At 39.1% G+C, this 22,698-nt stretch overlaps 1 protein-coding gene across 1 annotated transcript in view; it reads right to left on the reverse strand.

Moving 5' to 3' along the window:
• The window catches only part of CCDC7 (coiled-coil domain containing 7), a 149,687-nt gene that overhangs the window by 91,760 nt on the left and 35,229 nt on the right, over window positions 1–22,698 (reverse strand). The window contains 2 exon segments of the mRNA XM_073218869.1: window positions 9,569–9,601; window positions 11,736–11,756. Of these exon segments, the coding sequence (XP_073074970.1) occupies window positions 9,569–9,601; window positions 11,736–11,756 (54 nt within the window).

Below are 22,698 nucleotides of genomic sequence, written 5' to 3' on the forward strand. Positions count from 1 at the left end.
CACATAAATAAAAAACTTTAATTATGTAAACCTGATTTGGAGCTCTGAAATGTGCATTTGTAACAGGTATCTTGGGTGATATTTAAACATAACCCATCAATCATGCCTTTCAAACAGTCTTTGAAAGGCAGAAAATATACAAATACTTTGGCAATGTATCTGATATACCAAATTAATAAAATATTCAAGTCAACTAATTATGGGTTTAAACACTGAGAAATTTGGAATTCCAGATCAGAAGTTGACTTGTGTTAAAGATTCCTCCTGGTGAATATGAATGCATAAATCAGGATTTCAGGCATACTGGAGAACATGCTAACCATCACTAAGTTGTAAACAGTAGATTACAAAGAAAAGTAGATGCATTTGACAGCTATTTAGTATATAAAATCAAAGGACTCAGGATGAATTGAATATTAGGGATTGAGGTTGTCAAGGTAAATTACCAAGTTTCTGCTTTACGAAGTTGGATAAATGGTACTACCATTCACTGAGACAGGGAACACTGGAAGAGAGGTATGAGTTTAGGGGTAGAAAAAAAGTCTTAACTTTTAACCCATTTGGTTTGAAGTGGAATAGTCTAGTAGGTAGTTTTATATATATATATATATATCTGGAGTTCAGAGGATAAATGTGCACAAGAGATGTATATTTCTAAATTGCCACTATAAAAGCAATAGCTTAATGGACAAAGTGGATGAGGCTGCTTATAGGAAAACTGGAGTAAAAAAAAAAGGAAGGCATAGGATGAAATCTTGAGGTCCTCCCAACAACATTTAATGGTTAGAAAAAGAAGGTGATTCTAAAAAGGAGGCAGCCAAAGAGGGAAACCAATAGGCAGGAGAGTGTAATTCACAAAAGCCAAAGAAATAGTGTTTTAAAAATGAGGAAGTGATCAATAATGTTAACTGTGGCTGAGGTAAAAAGTGCTTGTTGGATTTAGCAACATATAAATTGTAGAGGAACATACAGATGTCTTCTTTGTTATGGGGAGAGGATCTAGTCTGTGTAGGCTGAGAAATGCTCTGGAAGTAAGAAAAGAGTATATAATAAATTGATGCCAAAAAAAAAACTTAGGTCTCAACCTGTTAAAGGCATGGTCTTCAGCTAAACTGTTGAGGTTTTAAAGAAAATCCATAAACTCCAATTGTTTAATTGATACCCTGCTGGCTCTTCAAGAAGTGAATGACCAGATTAACATCATCAACTAGGTGAAGTTGACTAACACTCTCTTAACAAAATGTAACTAGTTTCATTGTTCTTGAACTATCTGCATGGTTTTTCTCTCCTTTTTTATAAATTATGGGTTTTTGCCTTTATTCTCCAACAATAACCTAATAACTATTTCCCTCACAAAATAGTTTTAAAAATTGGTTATGAAGGGGAAAAGAGACATAGGCCTGTAACTGGAAGGAAATTTGGCAACAAATTAGATAAATATGAACATATTAAAAACTGAAGGGAAGGACACAACTAAGTGGGAAAAGTTTAATACACGATTAGTCAAATTCCTTAAAGAGGAAGAGATGAGATTCAAAACAAATGTAAAATAATGAATTTTATGTATGAGCAGAAATAATATCTCTGCTTAATAGGAGGAAAGGAACATAGAATGAATATGGGTGTAAATACATTTTTGTTTGGTAGCAGGAATTGAAGGCATTCTAGCCAGTGGCTTGTATTTTAAGCAAGTGACTGGCTGACAGCAAAGACGAAAATAGGATACAGTAGGTAGGCTTGAGAGGAGGCTAAAAAGGATTGAAATTCATTTCAGAAATGGAATAGAATTCCAGTCAGTACCTGGAGTAATTATGTCTGACCTATTGTACCACTTTCTTCAGCAGTGTTTCATAGCTGAGCTATTGACCCAAAGAGTGAAGAACTGCATTTATTCAGTTTTTTTATTATAGTATCATTGATATACAGTCTTATGAAGGTTTCACATGAGCAACATTATGGTTTCAACATTCACCTATATTATCAAGTCTTCAAACACCCCCCCATTGCAGTCATTGTCTATCAAAATATTAAGATGATATAGTCATTAATTGTATTCTGTGTGCTGTACTGCCTTCCCCATGACCTACCTATATTATGTGTCCTAATTATAATGCCCCCAAATCCTATTCTCCCTCCCTCCCCAACCCCTTCCTTTTGGCAACAGCCAGTTCCTTCTTGGAATCTGTGAGTCTGCTGCTGTTTTGTTCCTTCAGATTTTGTTTGTTGTTATATTCCACAAATGAGAGAAATCATTTGGTATTTGTCTTTCTCCATCTGGTTTATTTCACTGAGCATAATACCCTATAGCTCCATCCATGTTGTTGCAAATGGTAGGATTTGTTTTCTTCTTATGTCTGAATAATTTTCCATTGTGTATATGTACCACTCTTCTTTATCCATTCATCTACTGATGGACACTTAGGTGGCTTCCATATCTTGGCTATTGTAAATAGTACTGCAATAAACATAGGGGTGCATGTCTCTTTGAATTAGGGATCTTGTTTTCTCCAGGTAAACTCCTAGGAGTGGAAATCCTGGGTCAAATGGTATTTCTGTTTTTAGTTTTTGAGGAACCTCCAACTGCTTTCCATAATGGTTGAACTAATTTACATTCCCACCAGAAGTGTAGGAGGCTCCCCTTTCTCCACATCCTCACCAGCATCTGTTGTTCCTTGTCTTTTGGATGTTGGCCATTCTAAACTGGTGTGAGGTGATACCTCATTGTGGTTTTAATTTGCACTTCCCTGATGATTAGCAATGTGATGCATCTTTTCATGTCCCTGTTTGGCCATTTGTATTTCTTCTTTGAAGAGGAGCCTCTCCGATCCTCCACAAAATTTTTAATTGTTATTTGTTTTTTTGGTGTTTAGGCATGTGAGCTCTTTACATATTTTGGATGTTAACCCCTTACTGGATATGTCTTTTATGAATATATTCTCCCGTACTGTAGGATGCCTTTCTGTTCTGCTGATGGTGTGCTTTGCTGTACAGAAGCTTTTTAGATTGCTGTGTCCCATGTGTTCATTTTTGCTTTTGTTTCCCTTGCATGTGGAGACATGTTCAGGAAAAAGTTTCTCATGTTTATATTCAAGAGATTTTTGCCTACGTTTTCTTCTGTGAGTTTTATGGTTTTATGACTACATTATGGTCTTTGACACATTTTGAATTTTCTTATGTGTATGGAGTTAGACAATAATCCAGTTTCATTCTCTTACATGTAGCTGCCAGTTTTGCCAACACCAGTGGTTGAAGAGGCTGTCATTTCCCCACTGTATATCCATGTCTCCTTTATTGTATATTAATTGACCATATATGGTTGGGTTTATATCTGGACTCTCTATTCTGTTCCATTGATATCTGAGTCTGTTTTTCTGCCAGTACCAAATTGTCTTGATTACTGAGGCTTTGTAGTAGAGCTTGAAGTTGGGGAGCATAATCCCCCCAGCTTTATACTTCCTTCTCAGGATTGCTTTGGCTATTTTGGGTCTTTTGTGGTTACATATGAATTTGAGAACTCTTTTGCTCTAGTTTGCTGAAGAATGCTGTTAGTATTTAGATAGGGATTGCATTGAATCTGTAGATTGCTTTAGGCCGGATGGCCATTTTGACAATATTTTTAATTCTTCCTATCCATGAGAATGGAATGTGTTTCCATTTATTGGTAGCTTCTTTAATTTCTCTCATGAATGTCTTGTAGTGTTCAGGGTATGGGTCTTTTACCTCCCTTTTAGGTTTATTTCTAAATATTTTATTCTTTTTGATGCAATGATAAATGGAGTTGTTTTTCTGCTTTCTTTTTCTCCTAGTTCATCATTAATATAAAGGAATGCAACAGATTTCTGTGTATTAATTTTGTGTCCCACAAGCTTCATGAACTCAGTTATTAGTTCTAATAGTTTTGGGGTGGATTCTTTAGGATTTTTTTATGTACAATATCATGCCTTGTACAAACAGTGACAGTTTAACTTCTTCCTTATCAATCTGGATATATTTTACTTCTTTGTGTTGTCTGATTGCAGTGGCTAGGACCTCCAGTACTATATTGAATAAAAGTAGTGGGAGTGGGCATCCTTGTCTTGTTACCCATCTTAGAGGAAAAGCTTTCAGCTTCTTCCTGTTAAGTATGATGTTGGCTGTGGGTTTGTCATATATGGCCTTTACTATGTTGAGGTACTTGCCCTCTATACCCATTTTGTGGAGCATTTCTATCATAAATGGATGTTGGATTTTGTCAAATGCCTTTTCAGCATCTATGGAGATAATCATGTGATTTTTGTCCTTCTTTTTGTTGATGTGGTGGATGATGCTGATGGATTTTCAAATATTGTATGATCCTGGCATACCTGGAATAAATTCCACTTGATCATGATGGATGATCTTTCTGATGCATTTTTAAATTCAGTTTGCTAATATTTTGTTGAAGATTTTTGTATCTATATTCACCAGGGATATTGGTCTGTAATTTTCTTTTTTTTTTTGTGGTATCTTTGGTTTTGGTATTAGAGTGATGCTGGCATCATCGAATGAGTTTGGAAGTATTCCCTTCTCCTCCACTTTTTGGAAAACTTTAAGAAGAGTGGGTATTAGGTCTTCACTAAATGTTTGATAAAATTCAGCTGTTAAGCCATCTGGTATGGGGGTTTTGTTCTTCGGTAGTTTTTCTATTACCAATTCAGTTTCATTGCTGGTAATTGGTCTGTTCAGATTTTCTGTTTCTTCCTGGGTCAGTCTTGGAAGGTTGCATTTTTCTAGAGAGTTGTCCATTTCTTCTAGGTTATCCAATTTCTTAGCATATAATTTTTCATTGTATTCTCTAACAATTCTTTGTATTTCCATGGTGTCCATACTGATTTTTTCCTTTGTCATTTCTGATTCTGTTTATGTGTGTACATCTCTTTTTTCTTGATAAGTCTGGCTAGGGGGTTATCTATTTTGTTGATTTTTCTCAAAGAACCAGCTCTTGCTTTCATTGATTCTTTCTATTGTTTTATTTACTTTAGTTTATTTATTTTTGCTCTGATCTTTATCATATTGCTCCTTCTACTGATTTGGGGCCTCATTTATTCTTCCTTTTCTAGCTTCGACTTTTGTGAGTTTTGACTTTATTTGTGACTGTTCTTCCTTCTTGAGGTAAGTCTGTATTGCTATATACTTTCCTCTTCGAACTGCCTTCACTGTGTCCCACAGGTGTTGGGCTGTTGAGTTGTCATTTTCATTTGTCTCCATATATTGCTTGATCTCTGTTTTAATTTGGTCATTGATCCATTGGTTATTTAGGAGCATGTTGTTAAGCCTCCATATGTTTGTGGGCTTTTTTGTTTTCTCTGCATAATTTATTTCTATTTTCATGCCTTTGTGCTCTGAGAAGCTGGTTGGTACAATTTTGATATTTTTAAATTTACTGAGGCCTACTATGTGATCTATTCTAAAAAATGTTCCATGTACACTTGAGAAGAATGTGCATCCTGTTGCTTTTGGGTAGAGTATTCTGTAGATGTGTATATGTCCATCTGTTCTAATGCATTGTTCACTGACTCTGCCTCATTATTTATTTTCTGTCTGGTTGATCTTTCTTTTGGTGTGAGTGTTGTGTTGAAGTCTAAAATGAATGCATTGCATCCTATTTCCACTTTTAATTGTTAGAATTTGTTTCACATATGTAGGTGCTCCTCTGTTGGGTGGATAGATATTTATAATGGTTATGTCTTCTTGTTGGATTGACCCCTTTATCATTATGTAATGTCCTTCTTTGTCTCTTGTTACTTTCTTTGTTTTGAAATCTATTTTGTCTGATACAAGTACTTCTACTCCTGCTTTTTCTCCCTACTATTTGAATGAAACGTCTTTTTCCATGCCTTCACGTGTAGTCTGTGTATGTCTTTGGGTTTGAAGTTAGTCTCTTGTAGGCAGCATACAGAAAGTTCTTATTTTTTTAATCCATTTTGTAACTCTATGTATTTTTATTGGTGCTTTCAGTCCATTTACTTAGGTTGATTATTGATAGATTTGCACTTATTGCCATTTCAGTCTTTCGATTTGTGGTTACCAAAGGTTTAAAGGCAGCTTCCTTATTATCAGTCTGACTTAACTCACTTTTTATGTTATTTCAAACACAATATAAAGGTTACTTTTTTTCCTCCCTTATTTTTCTTCCTCCTCCACTCTTTATACATTAGGTGTCATGTTCTGTACTCTCTGTGTAGCAGTTGACTAACTTTGTGAGTAGTTGATTTAATTTTGTATTTGATTAGAAATTAATTGGTCTACTTCCTTTACTGTGGCTTTATTTTCTCGGATGACAGCTGTTTAGCCTTAGGAACACTTCCATCTATAGCAGTCCCCCTAAAATACACTGTAGAGATGGTTTGTTGGGGGTAAATTCCCTCACCTGTTGCTTATCTATAAATTGGTTAATCCCTGCTTTAAATTTAAATGATAATCTTGCTGGGTAAAGTATTCTTGGTTCGAGGTCCTTTGGTTTCATTGCATTAAATATATCATGCCACTCCTTTCTGGCCTGTAATAAGGTTTCTGCTAAGAAGTCTCATGATAGCCTGATGGGCTTTCTCTTATTAGTGAACTTTTTTCTTTCTTTGGCTGTTTTCAGTACTCTCTCCTGGTCCTTGATCTTTGCCATTTTAATTATTATATATCTTAGTGTTATCTTCCTAGGTTTCCTTGTGTTGGAAGATATCTGCACCTCCATGACTTTATACACTATTTCCTTCCCCAGATTGGGAAAGTTTTCAACAATTATATCCTCAAAAAGACTTTCTATCCCTGTGCTTCTCTCTTCTTCTTATACCCCTATATTGCAAATATTGTTCCTTTTGGATTGGTCACACAGTTCTCATTATTCTTTCAGTCCCAGAGATCCTTTTTTCTGTGCTTTAGCTGGTTTTCCTCTTCTCCAAATTCTATTTCATTTACTATCTCCTCTACCTCATATAATCTACTTCTAAATCTCTCCTTTGTATGTTTCTTTCAGATAAATTTCTGTCTCTTTGCTGAAGTCCTCCCTAAGATCTTGAATATTTTTCTGTAGCCCTGTGAGCCTGTTTACATCTTTTATTTTGAAATGTTTATCAAGAAGATTGGTGACTTGGGTTTCACTAAGCCCTCTTTCTGGTGTTTTTTTTTTCTTGTAATTTTGCTTGGACTAAATTCCTTTACTGTTTCATTATTTTAGTGTTTCCTATGGAATAATAACTTTGTATATATGGTGCCTTCTAGTGCCCACAGTCCCTACTCTCTGGCACTGCCATGCACCTGCAACAGTGGCAGGGGTCACAGGTGAGTGGAACTGGTGCCTGCTGGGAGGAAAGAGCTCAGCTGGGAAGGTTTCCTGCCTTCCCACAATAATTTATGCCTCCACTGCCAGGTCCAGTTGGCCATGCACACAGGGAGGAACCTTTGTGCTACACCCCTATAGCTGCCATGGGCAAAACCACCCTATGGCTGGCTTGGTGCAATGGCAGGGGCAGAAAGTAAGTGAGACTGGCACCTTCCAGGAGGAAGGAGCAGCAGGCTGCTTACTGCAGTGTGGGACCTTGCAGCCACAGGGATGCACTGGCAGCCACAGGGACAGAGTGTCTGAAGCTCCTGAGAGTTCCCACCTGCTGGGCTAAGTATTCCAGGATTGTTTTATCCACCTGCCCTTTCTCCTGAGCAGAGAGCTCCATATAATCTTTACCCCTTTATCACCCCTCTCACTGCTGAGAAGTCCTTCAAATTGCCTGCCTTTCTTTTGTCCCAGGGGACCAGTAGTGTGTGCCTGTTGTCCACAAGTGGCTGGAATCTCAGTCTCTCCAAGTATTTGCCCATCTCTGCTTTCCAACCCCACTAATCTCCAGATCAGCATGTAATGTGGGTTTGTGCTCCCAGAGCAGATCTCCAGGGCTGGGTGTTCAGAAGTCCTAGGCTTCTACTCCCTCCATGCTCCATTTCTCTTCCTCCTACCTGTAGGAGGGAGTCAGGGGAGGTCTCGGGTCCCCTGCATCATAGATTTGCTACTTTACCCTTTTCTGTGAGGTTTTCTCTTTTTCCTCAGATGTAGGAAGTCTGTTCTACAGTCTTCAGATCACTTTTTTCAGGATTAATTGTATTTGCTCTATTTTCATGTTTTATGTGATTTGGGGAGGAGGTTTCCTCCTCACTTCTCACCCTGCCATCTTTTTTACCCCCCTCTTATATAGAGTTAAGTTTTACTAGACAAGTGTGCAACCAAAGAGAAAGAGGTAAAGGGGATTAATAAATTAAGAAATTCACTGTGATGAAGTACATCTCCAAGCTGAAAATAAAAATGAGTAAAAATACTGCAAAATGAAGAATAAATGAACTTGTGGTCTTGATGAAGTCAAAGAATGGCCAGAAAAATATTTAAAGTAATAATTGAAAAGACAGAAATTTATAGTTTAAGAATGAGTTGCTAGATTAGTGGTTTTAAAATAAAGCAAATTGATTAATGATAAAGTTCAGTGACTGGAAATGAGAGCTGAAGCTAAATAAGGACACCATATCTTTGGAGATGATGAGGTCAAGTACCAGAGATGCCAGAGTTTTGGTGGGTCTTGCACATTGACAGAAAATTTAAAAAGAAGAGAGTAAAGGAAATCCATGAATAAAATGGAATAAAAAGAGGTTTTTAGATAAAAATAAGAAAGCAGAACATAAGCTGCATTGACCAAGTTGCAAAGAAGTACACACTTTATAAGAGGGTAGGGGAATAGCAGACTTCACCCCAGTCCCATTTCTCTGGAAAGAGCGACCAATCTACCAGTCAAAGAAAGATGACTAACACTCTTCCAATGTCAGCCTTATCTATCCTAAAGCAAACAGTGTACAAACCGTCGGAGTCTGCTACTCTGGGGCCAGAGGTAAAATAAGGTGCTAAGAAACAGTTACAATTTCTATCTTTACTCTAAATTTACAATCCAAACAAATGAACGTCTTCAACTTAAAGTACCTGGGCTTCAAGTGTTTCATTGAACTAAACCATAAGCATAACCAAGGGACAACTAGAATAATTCTATCTACCACTGCAGCTACCCTGGAAATCATTCTGCTATAATAAGAACATACATAAAGTCTTTCCCAAAATGAATTGAAAGCCCCTACAGATAGAAACCAGGAGTTTTCAAACTGGTGATAAAGCATCTAAAAAATCAAGTCAAAAAAATCATTAACATAACATTAAACTTAAAGAAAACCAACATATAATTTTATGAGCAAACATGTATTATGTGTGATTTTTAAATGTAAGAGAAATTTTAAATTTGAGAAGTTTTCTATTGTCATTTACTCTATGTAAATTAGGGAAAGAATAAAAATTAAATTTCCATTATGCAACTTTAGGAGAAAGAATGTGTTAACTCAGAGAATATCAGATATATGCAGGAATGTAGAGTATAAATCACTGTGAAACATTTTATTGTATCCATTTATTCTTTCCCTACCTACGTCAAAAGATTTTATTCAATGGTTATTCAAAAATGTTTAACTTACACTTCAAACTGATTTTCAAATCAGAAAAAATATTAATTAACAATTAAGAAATGCTGTAACTTACCTCTTCTATCTGATTGACCTGTTGTTGAAACCACTTTTAAAAAAGGAACATAAAAGAAATAGTTTTATCCGGACGATGCTGCGGTTGTGGCTGCATCCAGCCCACCGTCTCCTGGACTTGCCATAGGAATGAGGAGGGAGATGTCTAGGCTGGCATGTGCATACAGTGAGACAACGAATTTGACCAGATCTGTACTGTTGGAACTCAACCAGGAGTTGGGAAGGGTGCAAGTTGTAGAACTCCAAAATATCATGACTATAGACTATCTATGGTTAAAAGAACATATGGGATGTGAATAGATCCCAGAAATGGGCTGCTTTAATTTGTCTGATGGTTCAAGTACAGTTGGACAATATCCATCATATCATAGATAAATTTTCACAAATGCCTAGGGTGCCTAAATGGTTTTCTTGGCTTCACTGGAGATGGATGGTAATTATAGATTTGCTTTGTTTATGTCACCGTATTCCTATTATGTTAATATGTGTGTGCAAATTAGTTAGTAGTTTAAAACCTATACATACTTAAGGTACTATACAAGAAGATATGTCAAAGAAATAATCAATCCTCCCATGTTTCCTTCATATGCTACATCTATAGCTTTTCTTCTTCTTCCTAATTACAACCCTTAAATAGAATTCGTGCCTCATATCGAATTTACCAAGTATCATAATTCCTCCAGGTGGTAAAGATACCTCGAGACAAGTGCTGGGCATAGAAGCCACAGGGCATAAATCTGCAAAGAAGGAAAAAGCTAACCTTTGCAAACAATATGGCTTCTCTCTCACTTACCAACTTTACATTTCCCTGTATGGCCCCGGAAGATGACTGGTTAGCCAGAGACGGGTAAGATTCCTCAAGGGAGGAACAACCTAAGACAGGCACAGTCGCAGGGGGGCCATCAGGTGAGAATTTGGGAATCAACAGAGGTGAGGCTCAGAACCTCACCCCCCCTGCTTTGAGAGAAATCTTCTGCATCCTCGGATGTCTTGCTGCCCTTGTCTAGCCTGGATTAATACTTAGTCCATAGGCACACACCTGATCATCTGATCATCTACATTTGCCTTCTTACAGCACTAAACTATGTTTTCTACCTTTATCTTGCATCTACCTACCACTTCAGCATTTTATTAAAAATAAAAATAATAATAATAATAGGAGAAATGTGGGATCAACATATAAATCAAGTACAAAAATCAAACGAATATTCATATTTGACCTGATTGTTTATAGGTCATAATGCATGATCAAAACTGAAAGTTTCTGTGATGAATGCCCTTGTACTGTTCACCATGTAAGAATTCATTCACTATGTAAGAATTTGTTCACCATGTAAGAACTTGTTCGTTATGCTTCAGAAGATTGGAGACTGACGAGAATTAGGCTTGAGATGGATTAATGATTGTACATTGAGCGTTGACCCCCCTATACTGAATTTTATTGTTATTAACAACCATTTGATCAATAAATATGAGATGCCTTCTCAAAAATAAAAATAAAAATAAAATAAAATAAAAATAATAATAATAAAGGGAGAAATGTGGGATCCACATATAAATCAAGTACAAAAATCAAACGAATATTCATATTTGACCTGATTGTTTATAGTTCATAATGCATGATCAAAACCGAAAGTTTCTGTGATGAATGCCCTTGTGCTGTTCACCATGTAAGAACTTATTCACTATGTAAGAATTCGTTCACCATGTAAGAACTTGTTCGTTATGCTTCAGAAGATTGGAGACTGATGAGAATTAGGTTTGAGATGGATTAATGATTGTGCATTGAGCATTGACCCCCCTATACAGAATTTTATTGTTGTTAACAACCATTTGATCAATAAATATGAGAGATGCCCTCTCAAGAAAAAAAAAAAAAAAGAAATAGTTTTAGTAAGTTAAATTTCTGCAGTGAAATAAATGGGTATGAATGCATGTGTATCTGAATCTTCACCTATCAAATATTAGTCCTAACCCAAACATCACTTATCCTAGGGCTCAGAATGGGGCTATTGCAACATACAACTGGAACATAAACATTTCATTTATATGTGGCAGCAAGTCTGGGAGTTATTTTCACTGCCTCACAACTTAGAAACCTCTTCTTCATTTACATGTATTTCTGTATTAAATTTTCATAGATTTAAACTACAACATATTGGACATACCTTAAAAAGAGATTCCAAAATCTGGAAAATAAAGTTTTAATTAAAACATTTAAAAACAAGATTCTTCACAATGTATAACAAAATAAGTCTCTTACAATGTTCAATTATTACTAAATAAAACTATGAATCTATAATGAAAAATCACAATGTTTTTATATTTACAGATAGTTTTTAGTACACCTTGAAGAGACAACTTAATTCTAGAAAAAAAAAAGAATTTTCCAATTTTCCATTTATTTGGGAGTTTCCATATTTAGGAAGCCCCAAAATAAATCATATATGTGATTAATAAATTTTCTTAATATAGGTAAAAAAATTAACGTTTAAATTCCTCTCAGAAAAGCATTTTTTTCACATAGCAGAGAATAATGAAAAGCATTACATTTACTAACATTACCTCTTCAATATAACTTTGCTAAAAGGGCCTAAAAATCAAGATACAAAATGTTATACTACTACCTGATATTTTTAATGGAAAATACAGAGAACTGGTTTAGGAGATAATGAGAGAAACTGTACAAAATCAAGCACAGAGTCCAAAATATCAACGTTTACCACTTAAAAAATCTAATGTTAAAATGACTATGTTTGCCACAAAAAAACAAACCCACTCTATGACACCCAGGTAAGAGTTCTGAATTATATTATTAAAGAAAAATATTACTACATGCATTCATGCAGGAAAAAAAGTTACTTAACTGAAAAATCCGGCTTTCTCAGCTACTGGGGAGACATATCAATTATTGGTTCTGCTGAATCAAGAGCATTATTGATGATTATAAGTGGAAAATAAAAATTGATCAGAAGTGTGGAAAATCAACATTACACAAATAACACTAAGTAGAAAGAGAAAAATTCTATGAAACTGTGGAGCAATGCCTATAAAGTTTGGGGCCTTGTGCCAAGGGGCTGGGATATGCAGCTTTCCCTGGAAGGGGCTGGCGGGGTCCATTTTTCTGCTCACTCCCTCCCTCAGCCTAGCTGGCCTGATGCTTTCTGAAGTTAGTTGTGATACTCTCCTTGTACCAAGCCAGCACCGCTTGCCCTGCTCCAGTGTAGTCCTGCAGACACTTCTCACCCAACCCACCCTTCTGGATGGGCACCCCTCCAAATCAACTCTGCCCACCACACCCCATGACCAGCCCCAGCAGAATCTCTACCCTTGCAGAACTCCTGCTGTAGGGATGGAGGAGCCAGTCCCACCCACCAGTAGGCGTGTTGTAGTAGATAGGGCTGAGCCTCCAAGGAAGTTGCTGAGGTTTAGGCCTCCCCATGAGTGCCCCCACTCATAGAAGTCTGGCGACCATTGGTGTCAGCTGGGTTTAGGGCTGGCCATACCCACCAGCACACCTGCTGGTGCTGCAGGCCTGCCTTTCAGCCAGCCATGCCCAGACAGCCAGCCCTGCAAACCAGTGCACTGACAGTAGCTACTGCCCCTCTATGTTGACAGGAGGCTGAAGGACTGGTTCTTCCCAGCAGCATGCTGGCAGAAGTCCCTACCCAGCTGCAGCAGAAGGGCACATGCAACCTATACAGGGAACACCCCTGGAGAGTCTCATTCTGGTAACCACAGCATACTATACTACTGGGAATTGGAATACCTAACTACATAAGGCTACTGATTTTAAGACCAGGAGACAGAGCTGACCTACCTAACACAAAAAACAAAGTCTCAGTGAGTTGAGGGGATCTTCTAGTGCCACATTCCTCTTCACAGACAGGATTCTTGATGGGATAGGGCAGTAGGGATTCACATCCATTTAATGTCTCCCAAGAGTTCTATCTGCCACTCTCCCTGACTTTTTGCCCCACAGACATGTACCTCATGACTGACTACTCTGATGGGGCAAGAGAGACATGAGCCTGTGGGAGAAAGTGAAGTCCCAATGGCCAGGATCCTAACCTGAAACTAAACTACTTGATGATATCATTGGGCTACTGTGAGGATACTGCTTCCATACCCATAGGCAATAAATTATTATTGGCTGAGTCACTATATAAAGAGCTCTACCCAGTGCTCTAGGTGGAGGCAGAGAAAAATGAGAATTACAGACCTGCAGACTGCTGGACCTGACTGACCTATCACTAGGAGAACAAAACTGAGTAATAAACTTCTTTACCCCAAGAAGATTCCATTGTCATTCATCTATCTCACTGAATCCACAGTGAACTTTCCCAGGGCTAAAACCCATTGGTGAGACAATTGGCAGAGTTGACAGGATTCATTGAAGGCCCATGGTATAATAAGGAGGTCCTTTGAGAAACAGAGCGACCATGAGGTGATGGGAACTTTGGGTTGAATGTTTTTCACAGTATTAAAAAAAGTCTACAGATGAGAAGACCATGCTCCTGAAAGAAACATGAGAAATGGCAGCATGAGAACACAACCTGTGAAGGGCTGTGGATTCACTGAAAAATGAAATAGCCTTGATATAAAAGGAGGAAGCAAAGAATGTCAGCTACTCAGTGCTGTGGAGAAAGTTAAAATATTTCTTTAAAAAATTAAATAGCTGTCATTATTTGCAGATGACATGATATTGTGCATAAAAAACCCTAAAGACCCCACTCCAAAACTTCTAGAACAAATATTTGAATTCAGCAAAGTTGCAGGATACAAAATTAACACAGAGAAATCTGTTGCTTTCCTATACACTAACGATGAACTAGCAGAAAAAGAAATCAGGAAAACAATCCCATTCACAATTGCATCAAAAAGAATAAAATACCTAGGAATAAACCTAACCAAGGAAGTGAAAGACTCATACTCTGAAAACTACAAGATGCTCTTAAGAGAAATTAAAGAGGACACTAAAAAATGGAAACTCACCCATGCTCTTGGCTAGGAAGAATTAATATTGTCAAAATGGCCATCCTGCCTAAAGCAGTCCATATAGTCAATGCAATCCCTATCAAAATACCAACAGCATTCTTCAATGAACTGGAACAAATAGTTTTAAAATTCATATGGAACCACAAAAGACCCCGAATAGCCAAAGCAATCCTGAGAAGGAAGAATAAAGCAAGGGGCATCTCGCTTCCCAACTTCAAGCTCTACTACAAAGCCACAGTAATGAAGACAATTTGGTACTGGCACAAGAACAGACTCACAGACCACTGGAACAGAATAGAGACTCCAGACATTAACCCAAACATATATGGTCAATTAATATACGATAAAGGAGCCATGGACATACAATGGGGAAATGACAGCCTCTTCAACAGCTGGTGTCGACAAAACTGGACAGCTACATGTAAGAGAATGAAACTGGATCATTGTCTAACCCCATACACAAAATTAAATTTGAAATGGATCAAAGACCTGAATGTAAGTCATGAAACCATAAAACTCTTAGAAAAAAACATAGGCAAAAATTTCTTGGACATAAACATGAGCAACTTCATGAACCTATCTTCCTGGGAAAGGGAAACAAAAGCAAAAATTAACAAGTGGGACTATATCAAGCTGAAGAGTTTCTATACAGAAAAGGACACCACCAATAGAACAAAAAGGCACCCTACAGTATGGGAGAATATATTCACAAATGACAGATATGATAAGGGTTGACATCCAAAATATATAAACAACTTACCCACCTCAACAACCAAAAATCAAATAATCCAATTAAAAAATGGTGAGAGGCCAGGTGGTAAAGATACCTCGAGACAAGTGCTGGGCATAGAAACCACAGGGCATAAATCTGCAAAGAAGGAAAAAGCTAACCTTTGCAAACAATATGGCTTCTCTCTCACTTACCAACTTAACATTTCCCTGTATGGCCCGGGAAGATGACTGGTTAGCCAGAGACGGGTAAGATTCCTCAAGGGAGGAACAACCTAAGACAGGCACAGTCGCAGGGGGGCCATCAGGTGAGAATTTGGGGATCAACAGAGGTGAGGCTTAGAACCTCACCCCCCCTGCTTTGAGAGAAATCTGCATCCGTGGATGTCTTGCTGCCCTTGTCTAGCCTGGATTAATACTTAGTCCATAGGCACACACCTGATCATCTGATCATCTACATTTGCCCTCTTACAGCACTAAACTATGTTTTCTACCTTTATCTTGCATCTACCTACCACTTCAGCATTTTATTAAAAATAAAAATAATAATAATAATAGGAGAAATGTGGGATCAACATATAAATCAAGTACAAAAATCAAACGAATATTCATATTTGACCTGATTCTTTATAGGTCATAATGCATGATCAAAACCGAAAGTTTCTGTGATGAATGCCCTTGTACTGTTCACCATGTAAGAATTTATTCACTATGTAAGAATTCGTTCACCATGTAAGAACTTGTTCGTTATGCTTCAGAAGATTGGAGACTGACGAGAATTAGGCTTGAGATGGATTAATGATTGTACATTGAGCGTTGACCCCCCTATACTGAATTTTATTGTTGTTAACAACCATTTGATCAATAAATATGAGAGATGCCCTCTCAAAATAAACAAATAAATAAAATAAAATAAAAATAAATAAATAAAAATAAAAAAATAAAAAATGGTCAGAGGAGCTGAACAGACATTTCTCCAAAGAAATTCAGCTGGCCAACAGACACATGAAAAGATGCTCCACATTGCTAGTCATCAGAGAAATGCAAATTAAGACCACAATGAGATATCACCTCGCACAAGTAAGGATGGCCACCATCCAAAAGACAAACAACAACAAATGTTGGCGAGGTTGTGGAGAAAGGGGAACCTTCCTACACTGATGGTGGGAATGTAAATTAGTTCAACCATTGTGGATAGCAGTATGGAAGTTCCTCAAAAAACTCAAAATAGAAATACCATTTGATCCAGGAATTCCACTCCTAGGAATTTACCCTAAGAATGCAGCAGCCCAGTTTGAAAAAGTCATATGCACCCCTATGTTTATCACAGCACTATTTACAATAGCCAAGAATTGGAAGCAACCTAAATGTCCATCAGTAGATCAATGGATAATGTAATGTGTATACACAATGGAATATTATTCAGCCATAAGAAGAAAACAAATCCTAGCATTTGCAACAACATGGATGGAGCTAGAGGGTATCATGCTCAGTGAAATAAGTCAGGTGGAGAAAGACAAGTATCAAATGATTTCACTCATATGTGGAGTATAAGAACAAAGAAAAAACTGCAGGAGCAAAACAGCAGCAGACTCACAGAACCCAAGAATGGATTAACAATTACCAAAGGGTTAAGGACTAGGGACGATGGGTGGGAAAGGAGGGATAAGTGAGGGGGAAGAAAGGGGACACTATGATTAGCATGTATAATGTGGGGGGGCAAGGGAGGGCTGTACAACACAGAGAATACAAGTAGTGATTCTACAGCATCTTACTAGGCTGATGGACAGTGACTGTAATGGGGTATGTGCGGGGGAATTGGTGATGGGGGAGTCTAGTAAACATAATGTTCCTCATGTAGTTGTAGATTAATGATACCAAAAGAAGGCACCTTTAAAAAAAATGAAATGGTGTTGCTGCAAGGTACTGTGAAAGAGGAAGGCCATAAAGGAGTAGGACGTACCCCTGCAAAAAGCACAAGAAGAAGTGCAAGAACATGAACCGTGAGGTGCAGTGGAGAAGATAAAAGATTCTTTATACAATGAGACAGTAGCATGCAAGTTGCTTGAAGGAGGCAAAGGCCATGGAGGAAAAAGATGTACTGCTGAGGGAAAAACAGGAAAAGGAAGCACGAGAATGCCAGCTGTGAGGTATTGAGGTGAAGGTAAGAGAGCTGTTGAAGACTGAGCTAGCATTGCTGCAAGGCACAAGAGAAAGGGTAAAGGGTAGTAGCAGAGGAGACACTCAGGGGAGTGGAGAGAAAGGTGTTATCAGCCCCAGAGCCTGACACTCCTCTACTGAAAGCATGCCCAGTGTATGTAAAGAAAATAATGCCACAGAAACCAAGGATTCCTCTGGGAGAAGTGCAGCCCCCAACCCAGGTCATGCAGCACTCTATGCTCTGCCCCTATACCCAGGCTAAGCTGGTGGATTTGGGATCCTAGTTTCAGCGGAAGCCCTCAGAATCAATATCAGCTTGGCTCTTGTGTCTTTGGGATATTGTGTGGGGTGGAGGGGTGGAATTGTTCTGTCTCTATCAAAGATGGGAAATCTGGCTTCACTGACAGTTCATCCTGCCTTGCAGCAGCAACTGCAAAATGCACATCAGACCCCAGAAAATCACTACATCCACGATTGGCTTATGGCTATGCTTCATGCTGTGTGGCCCAATCAGGGTGATTTATCATCTTCCCCTGCTAAATGGAAGATGTATGCTGTGCTCCAATATGTGTTACAGGAGCTAGGTGTGTAAAATGACATCTTTAGTCCAGAGAATTATGGCCCAGATGAGGAGCCTTTTACTGCAGGGATGAGAAATGTTGTGCCTCAAATGGCTCCCTAGTAGCCATTCATGCCCCTCACTTACGACAGCCCATAAGGTTACCCATAAGGTAGCAGACTTGGGAGAGGTTGAAACTATGAGAGTATGGAAAGAAATAAGGTCTGCTACTCAGAGGAAGAATTTAAATGGCCCCAAAGGTTACCAGGATGCAGACATGGGTTTATTTAATAGGGGCAGGAGAAGACAGAAAGAAATTTAATGGGAAGTCAAATAGAATCTTACTGGACCTGCAGCAACAACTGAACCTGGAGCAACAGTCTGGCCACTGAGGACAAAGAAGCAGAGGTTGGAGACAGACCACAAGTCCAGCCTGTGTATTTCAAGACATCCTGCTGGAGAGTAAACCATCCTCACCTGAACCCATACAGGAAGATGACTGGGGGACAGTTTGATTCAGGGGAAGGTTGAGATACCTGCCCTGAGGGACCAGAGGGGAACCGAAGGCCACATGTTAAAATATACACCCATTGGTCCCCAGTTAACAAACATGTCCTGGCCCTGATAGATACAGTAGCTAAATGTTCAGTGATTTATGGCAACCATGAGCAGTTTCCTGGGATCCCCATTATTACTGATGGATATGGAGGTAAGGCTATCAGAGTGAAAAGAGCCTGAATCCCATTTGAAATAGGGCATCTACCACCAAAGGAATATACTGTATAGATATCCTGCAGGGCTTATGGTGGCAGACTACTGCAGGTGAGTTCAGACTGAGGATATGTATGGTGAAGGAAGTTCTGAGGGGACATGCTAAACACCTTCCAATAGCTTTTCCTGTGCCTTGGCAGATGACTAATACAAAACAATACAAATTGTCCACAGGGCATAAAGAAATTGGAGAAACCCTCCAGGAAATGGAAAAGTTGGGTATTATAAAGCCTACCCATAGTCCTTCCAGGTCCTCAGTATGGCCAGTAAAAAAGCTGGATGACTCATGGCATATGACTGTGGATCACAGAGAATTGAATAAAGTCATACCCCCTATGCATGCTGCTGTTCCCTCTATTGCAAACCTGATGGATACCCTCAGTCATGAACTATGCACATATCATTATGCTGTAGATCTTGCTAATGCCTTATTTTCCATTGACATAGGGCAGGAAAGTCAGGAACAATTTGCCTTCATGTAGAAAGGATGGAAATGGACCTTTACTGTCCTTTCACAGGGGTCCTCCACATACCCATCATCAGTCATGGACTTGTAGCCCAGAACTTGGCAGCATGGGAGAAACTGCCAATGGTGCAGCTGTGCCATTATATTGATGATATCATGCTCATGTCCAATTCTCTTTCAGATTCTGGATGGTACAGCACCTACTGCTGCAACTTCTACAGGAGAAAGGATAGGTTGTGAACAGCACCAAGGTTCAAGGACCTGGTTTATCAGTCAAATATTTGGGGATCATTTGGTCAGATAAGCTTAAAGATATACCAGAAGCACCCATAGATAAAGGCCTTCCCTATCTCTACAACTATGTCATTATTAAAGGAGTTTTTAGGCCTTCTAGGTTACCAGAGAGTGTTCATCCCACACATGGCACAAATTCTGAAGCCCTTATACCATTTGATATGAAAGGGCATCAAGTGGGACTGGGATGAGACATGTGCATCTGCCTTTACTACAGCAAAATGAGCAGTCAAGGCCATGCAGGCCTTGAGTGTGATAGACCCATCAAGGCCCTGTGAGCTGGATGTTCATGTGACTGAAGATGGTTATGACAGGGGCCCAGCAGTAGCTTGAATGAACTCACCAACCTATTGGATTCTGATTGCAACTCTGGAAAGGAGTAGAGGTATAATACACCTTAATAGAAAAATAATTGGCTGCCATGTATCACACCTTGCTGGCTACTGAACCCATCACTGGAATGACCTCAATAAAGGTAATAACCACCTATCACATTGCGGGGTGGGTACAAAACTAGACCCGAAATCCATGGAGTGGTGTGGCAGACACCTACACTTGCCAAATGGGATGCATACTTAGAGCATAGTGTCCTCTCTACTAGCCCCTTGTGTAAAGAACTCCAACACTTATTGGGGACAGTGACATCATATACCAGTGAAGGACAGGAAGAATTTGCTTTAGAAATATTAGCAGCAAAGAGCCCTTATCAGGAGGGAAGAGCCACTATACCCAAAGATGCATGGTACACAGATGCCTATAGCCCTGGGTAGCCCCCAAAATGGAGGACTGTAGCTTTCCATCCTAAGACAGACAATATGGATGGAGCATGGAGAGGTGAAGAGCAGTCAATGGGCTGAGTTGAAGGCAGAGTGGCCCCCAAAGATCACATGACCACTGAAGAGCCCTCCCCACTAGTTGTCTTTACTGACAGCTGGGCCATCTTTCAAGGCTTGACTCTGTGGCTACCGACATGGTACCATGCCAAATGGATGGTTAGTCACCAACCCCTTCGGGGGCGAGACTTAAGGTCTTCTGGTCAGACTAAAACAGTTACAGTACATCATGTGAGAGGCCATTTGCCACTGGCATCCCCAGGAAATAATGAAGTAGATGAACTGGCCCAGGTACATTGGCTAGAAGGAAAGCCTGCCTCTGATGGGGCCTAATGGTTAATCAATATTTGTTGCATGCAGGGGCTGTAGCCTATCAGTGGGGCCTGCCTTTGACCTTTGAGGAACTCAGTAGAGTCTAGCAGATGTGCATTGTGTGCTCTAAATGGGACTTTCACTAAGTCCCACAGAAACCTGGGACCATAGCTAAGGGGCTGATACTCCTCATCAGGTGGCTGAAAGTCTATTTTGGGCCTTTGCCCATGTCAGAAGGGTACCAATATGCCATGACTTGTGTAGACACAGCTACTGGACTTCTGGTTTCTTTTCTTGCATGTTGTGCAAACCAATAAATGACCAAAAGAGGCATGGAGTAGCTCTTTGCAGCCTATGGCTGACCACAAGTAATGGAGAGTAATCAAGGCACTCACTTTACTGGATATGCACTACAACAGTGGGTGGAACAGTTGGGAATAAAATGGAAGTTTCATGTGCCATGCAATCCTACCACAGCAGGCATGATAGAGAGGTACAGTGGTTTGTTTAAATCTGGACTGAAGTCAGACACAAATAGTCTATGGGGATGGTCAGTCCAATTATGGACAGTACTTCGGAGTTTGAACAAGAAACCCCAAAGGGAACACTGAGCCCTGCACACATGTTAATGCATATTCCTGCCTCCCCTAAACAACTGCAAGTACAAACCAGGAGGAATCATTGAAACTGAGGTTTGGCCACCAGAATGATATCTTGCTGCCAGCACCAACTCTACTAAACCCTGGAGAATCCATGAGTGGACATGGCTTTGGACATTTTGATACATGGACCAGTGATGGCTGGCCCTCCTGGCACCTTGGGGACAAGGCCTGGAAGCTGGCCTCCTGTATATTCCTGGAGTAATGGGAGAGTGGCCCCCAAACATCACAGTAGTATACCTTGAATGGCTGGAAGATAGGAGCATCTTACCAGGGAGATTTGTTTTATCATTATGTCCAGTGAATGCACCTCCAGTAGCACTATATACAGATCCCTCAGGAACCCCCACGGGGAGAGGGGTAAAGGTATGGTATACTAGACCTGGACAGGACCCCCTTTCTGCCACAGTCCTATCACAGGGCCACTCTCTTGCATGCATCCTAACTGATGGAAAAGATTTGCCTATGTTGGTGTCATTAAAACATGTATCTTATTGCCCTTAAGGTCTTTGTGGATTGGGCACATAGCCTAGCAAAAAAATTTGCTACTCGCTGGTGTGCATGGAGCTCCCTATCCATACCACTACCAAGTGCGAGTCATGAACTCGTCTGAGTAGAAATGGTTTTGAGTATAGCTGGAATAACCTCCTCAGGCTTAATGATTATTTCAATTTTTGTTACCTGTATCAAAATTTTGTTGTATCACAATTTTTGTTATTATCTCTATGTTGTGTTATCCTCTGTTGCTGTTCTGGAATCTGGCTACAATATTCCAGCTTTCTTGCACAGGGACCATAACAGAAGACTAAGAGTGTGTAGATTGTGAGGCAAGAATCTTGGAGGGGTGGTTGAGGAAAACTGGAGTTCCTATGGCCAGGATCATCATCTGAACCTAAACAACTTGATGCTGTAATTGGCCTGTTGCTACTGCTTCCATACTTGTAGGCAATATGCTATTATTGACTGAGTCACTCACTGAACAAAGAGCCTTGTCCAGTGGTCTGGGTGCAAAAAAAAAAAAAAAAAGATAAAAGACCTAGGAATAAACATAGAAAAGCTAAAGCTTTTTTTCTATTTGGAGAAAAAAAAACACTCTTTGAACACCATATTATATTTGAACAACTGTAAAGACACCTCTTCCTTGGTAAGGCTGTCTCAGCATCACCAAGATGTCAGTTCTTCCTAGATTTACTTATAATTTTAATGCAATCCATTAAGTTATATCAATGAGTTTTCTAATGAAGCTATTTAACTTGATACTAAGGTTCATTATCAAAAAAATAAACATGTAAGAATAGCCAGTATAATATTATTCAGCCATAAGAAGAAAACAAATCCTACCATTTGCAA

The sequence above is a fragment of the Manis javanica genome, chromosome 2 (assembly GCF_040802235.1).
Source record: "Manis javanica isolate MJ-LG chromosome 2, MJ_LKY, whole genome shotgun sequence".
In the NCBI taxonomy this organism is placed as follows: Eukaryota; Metazoa; Chordata; class Mammalia; order Pholidota; family Manidae; genus Manis; species Manis javanica.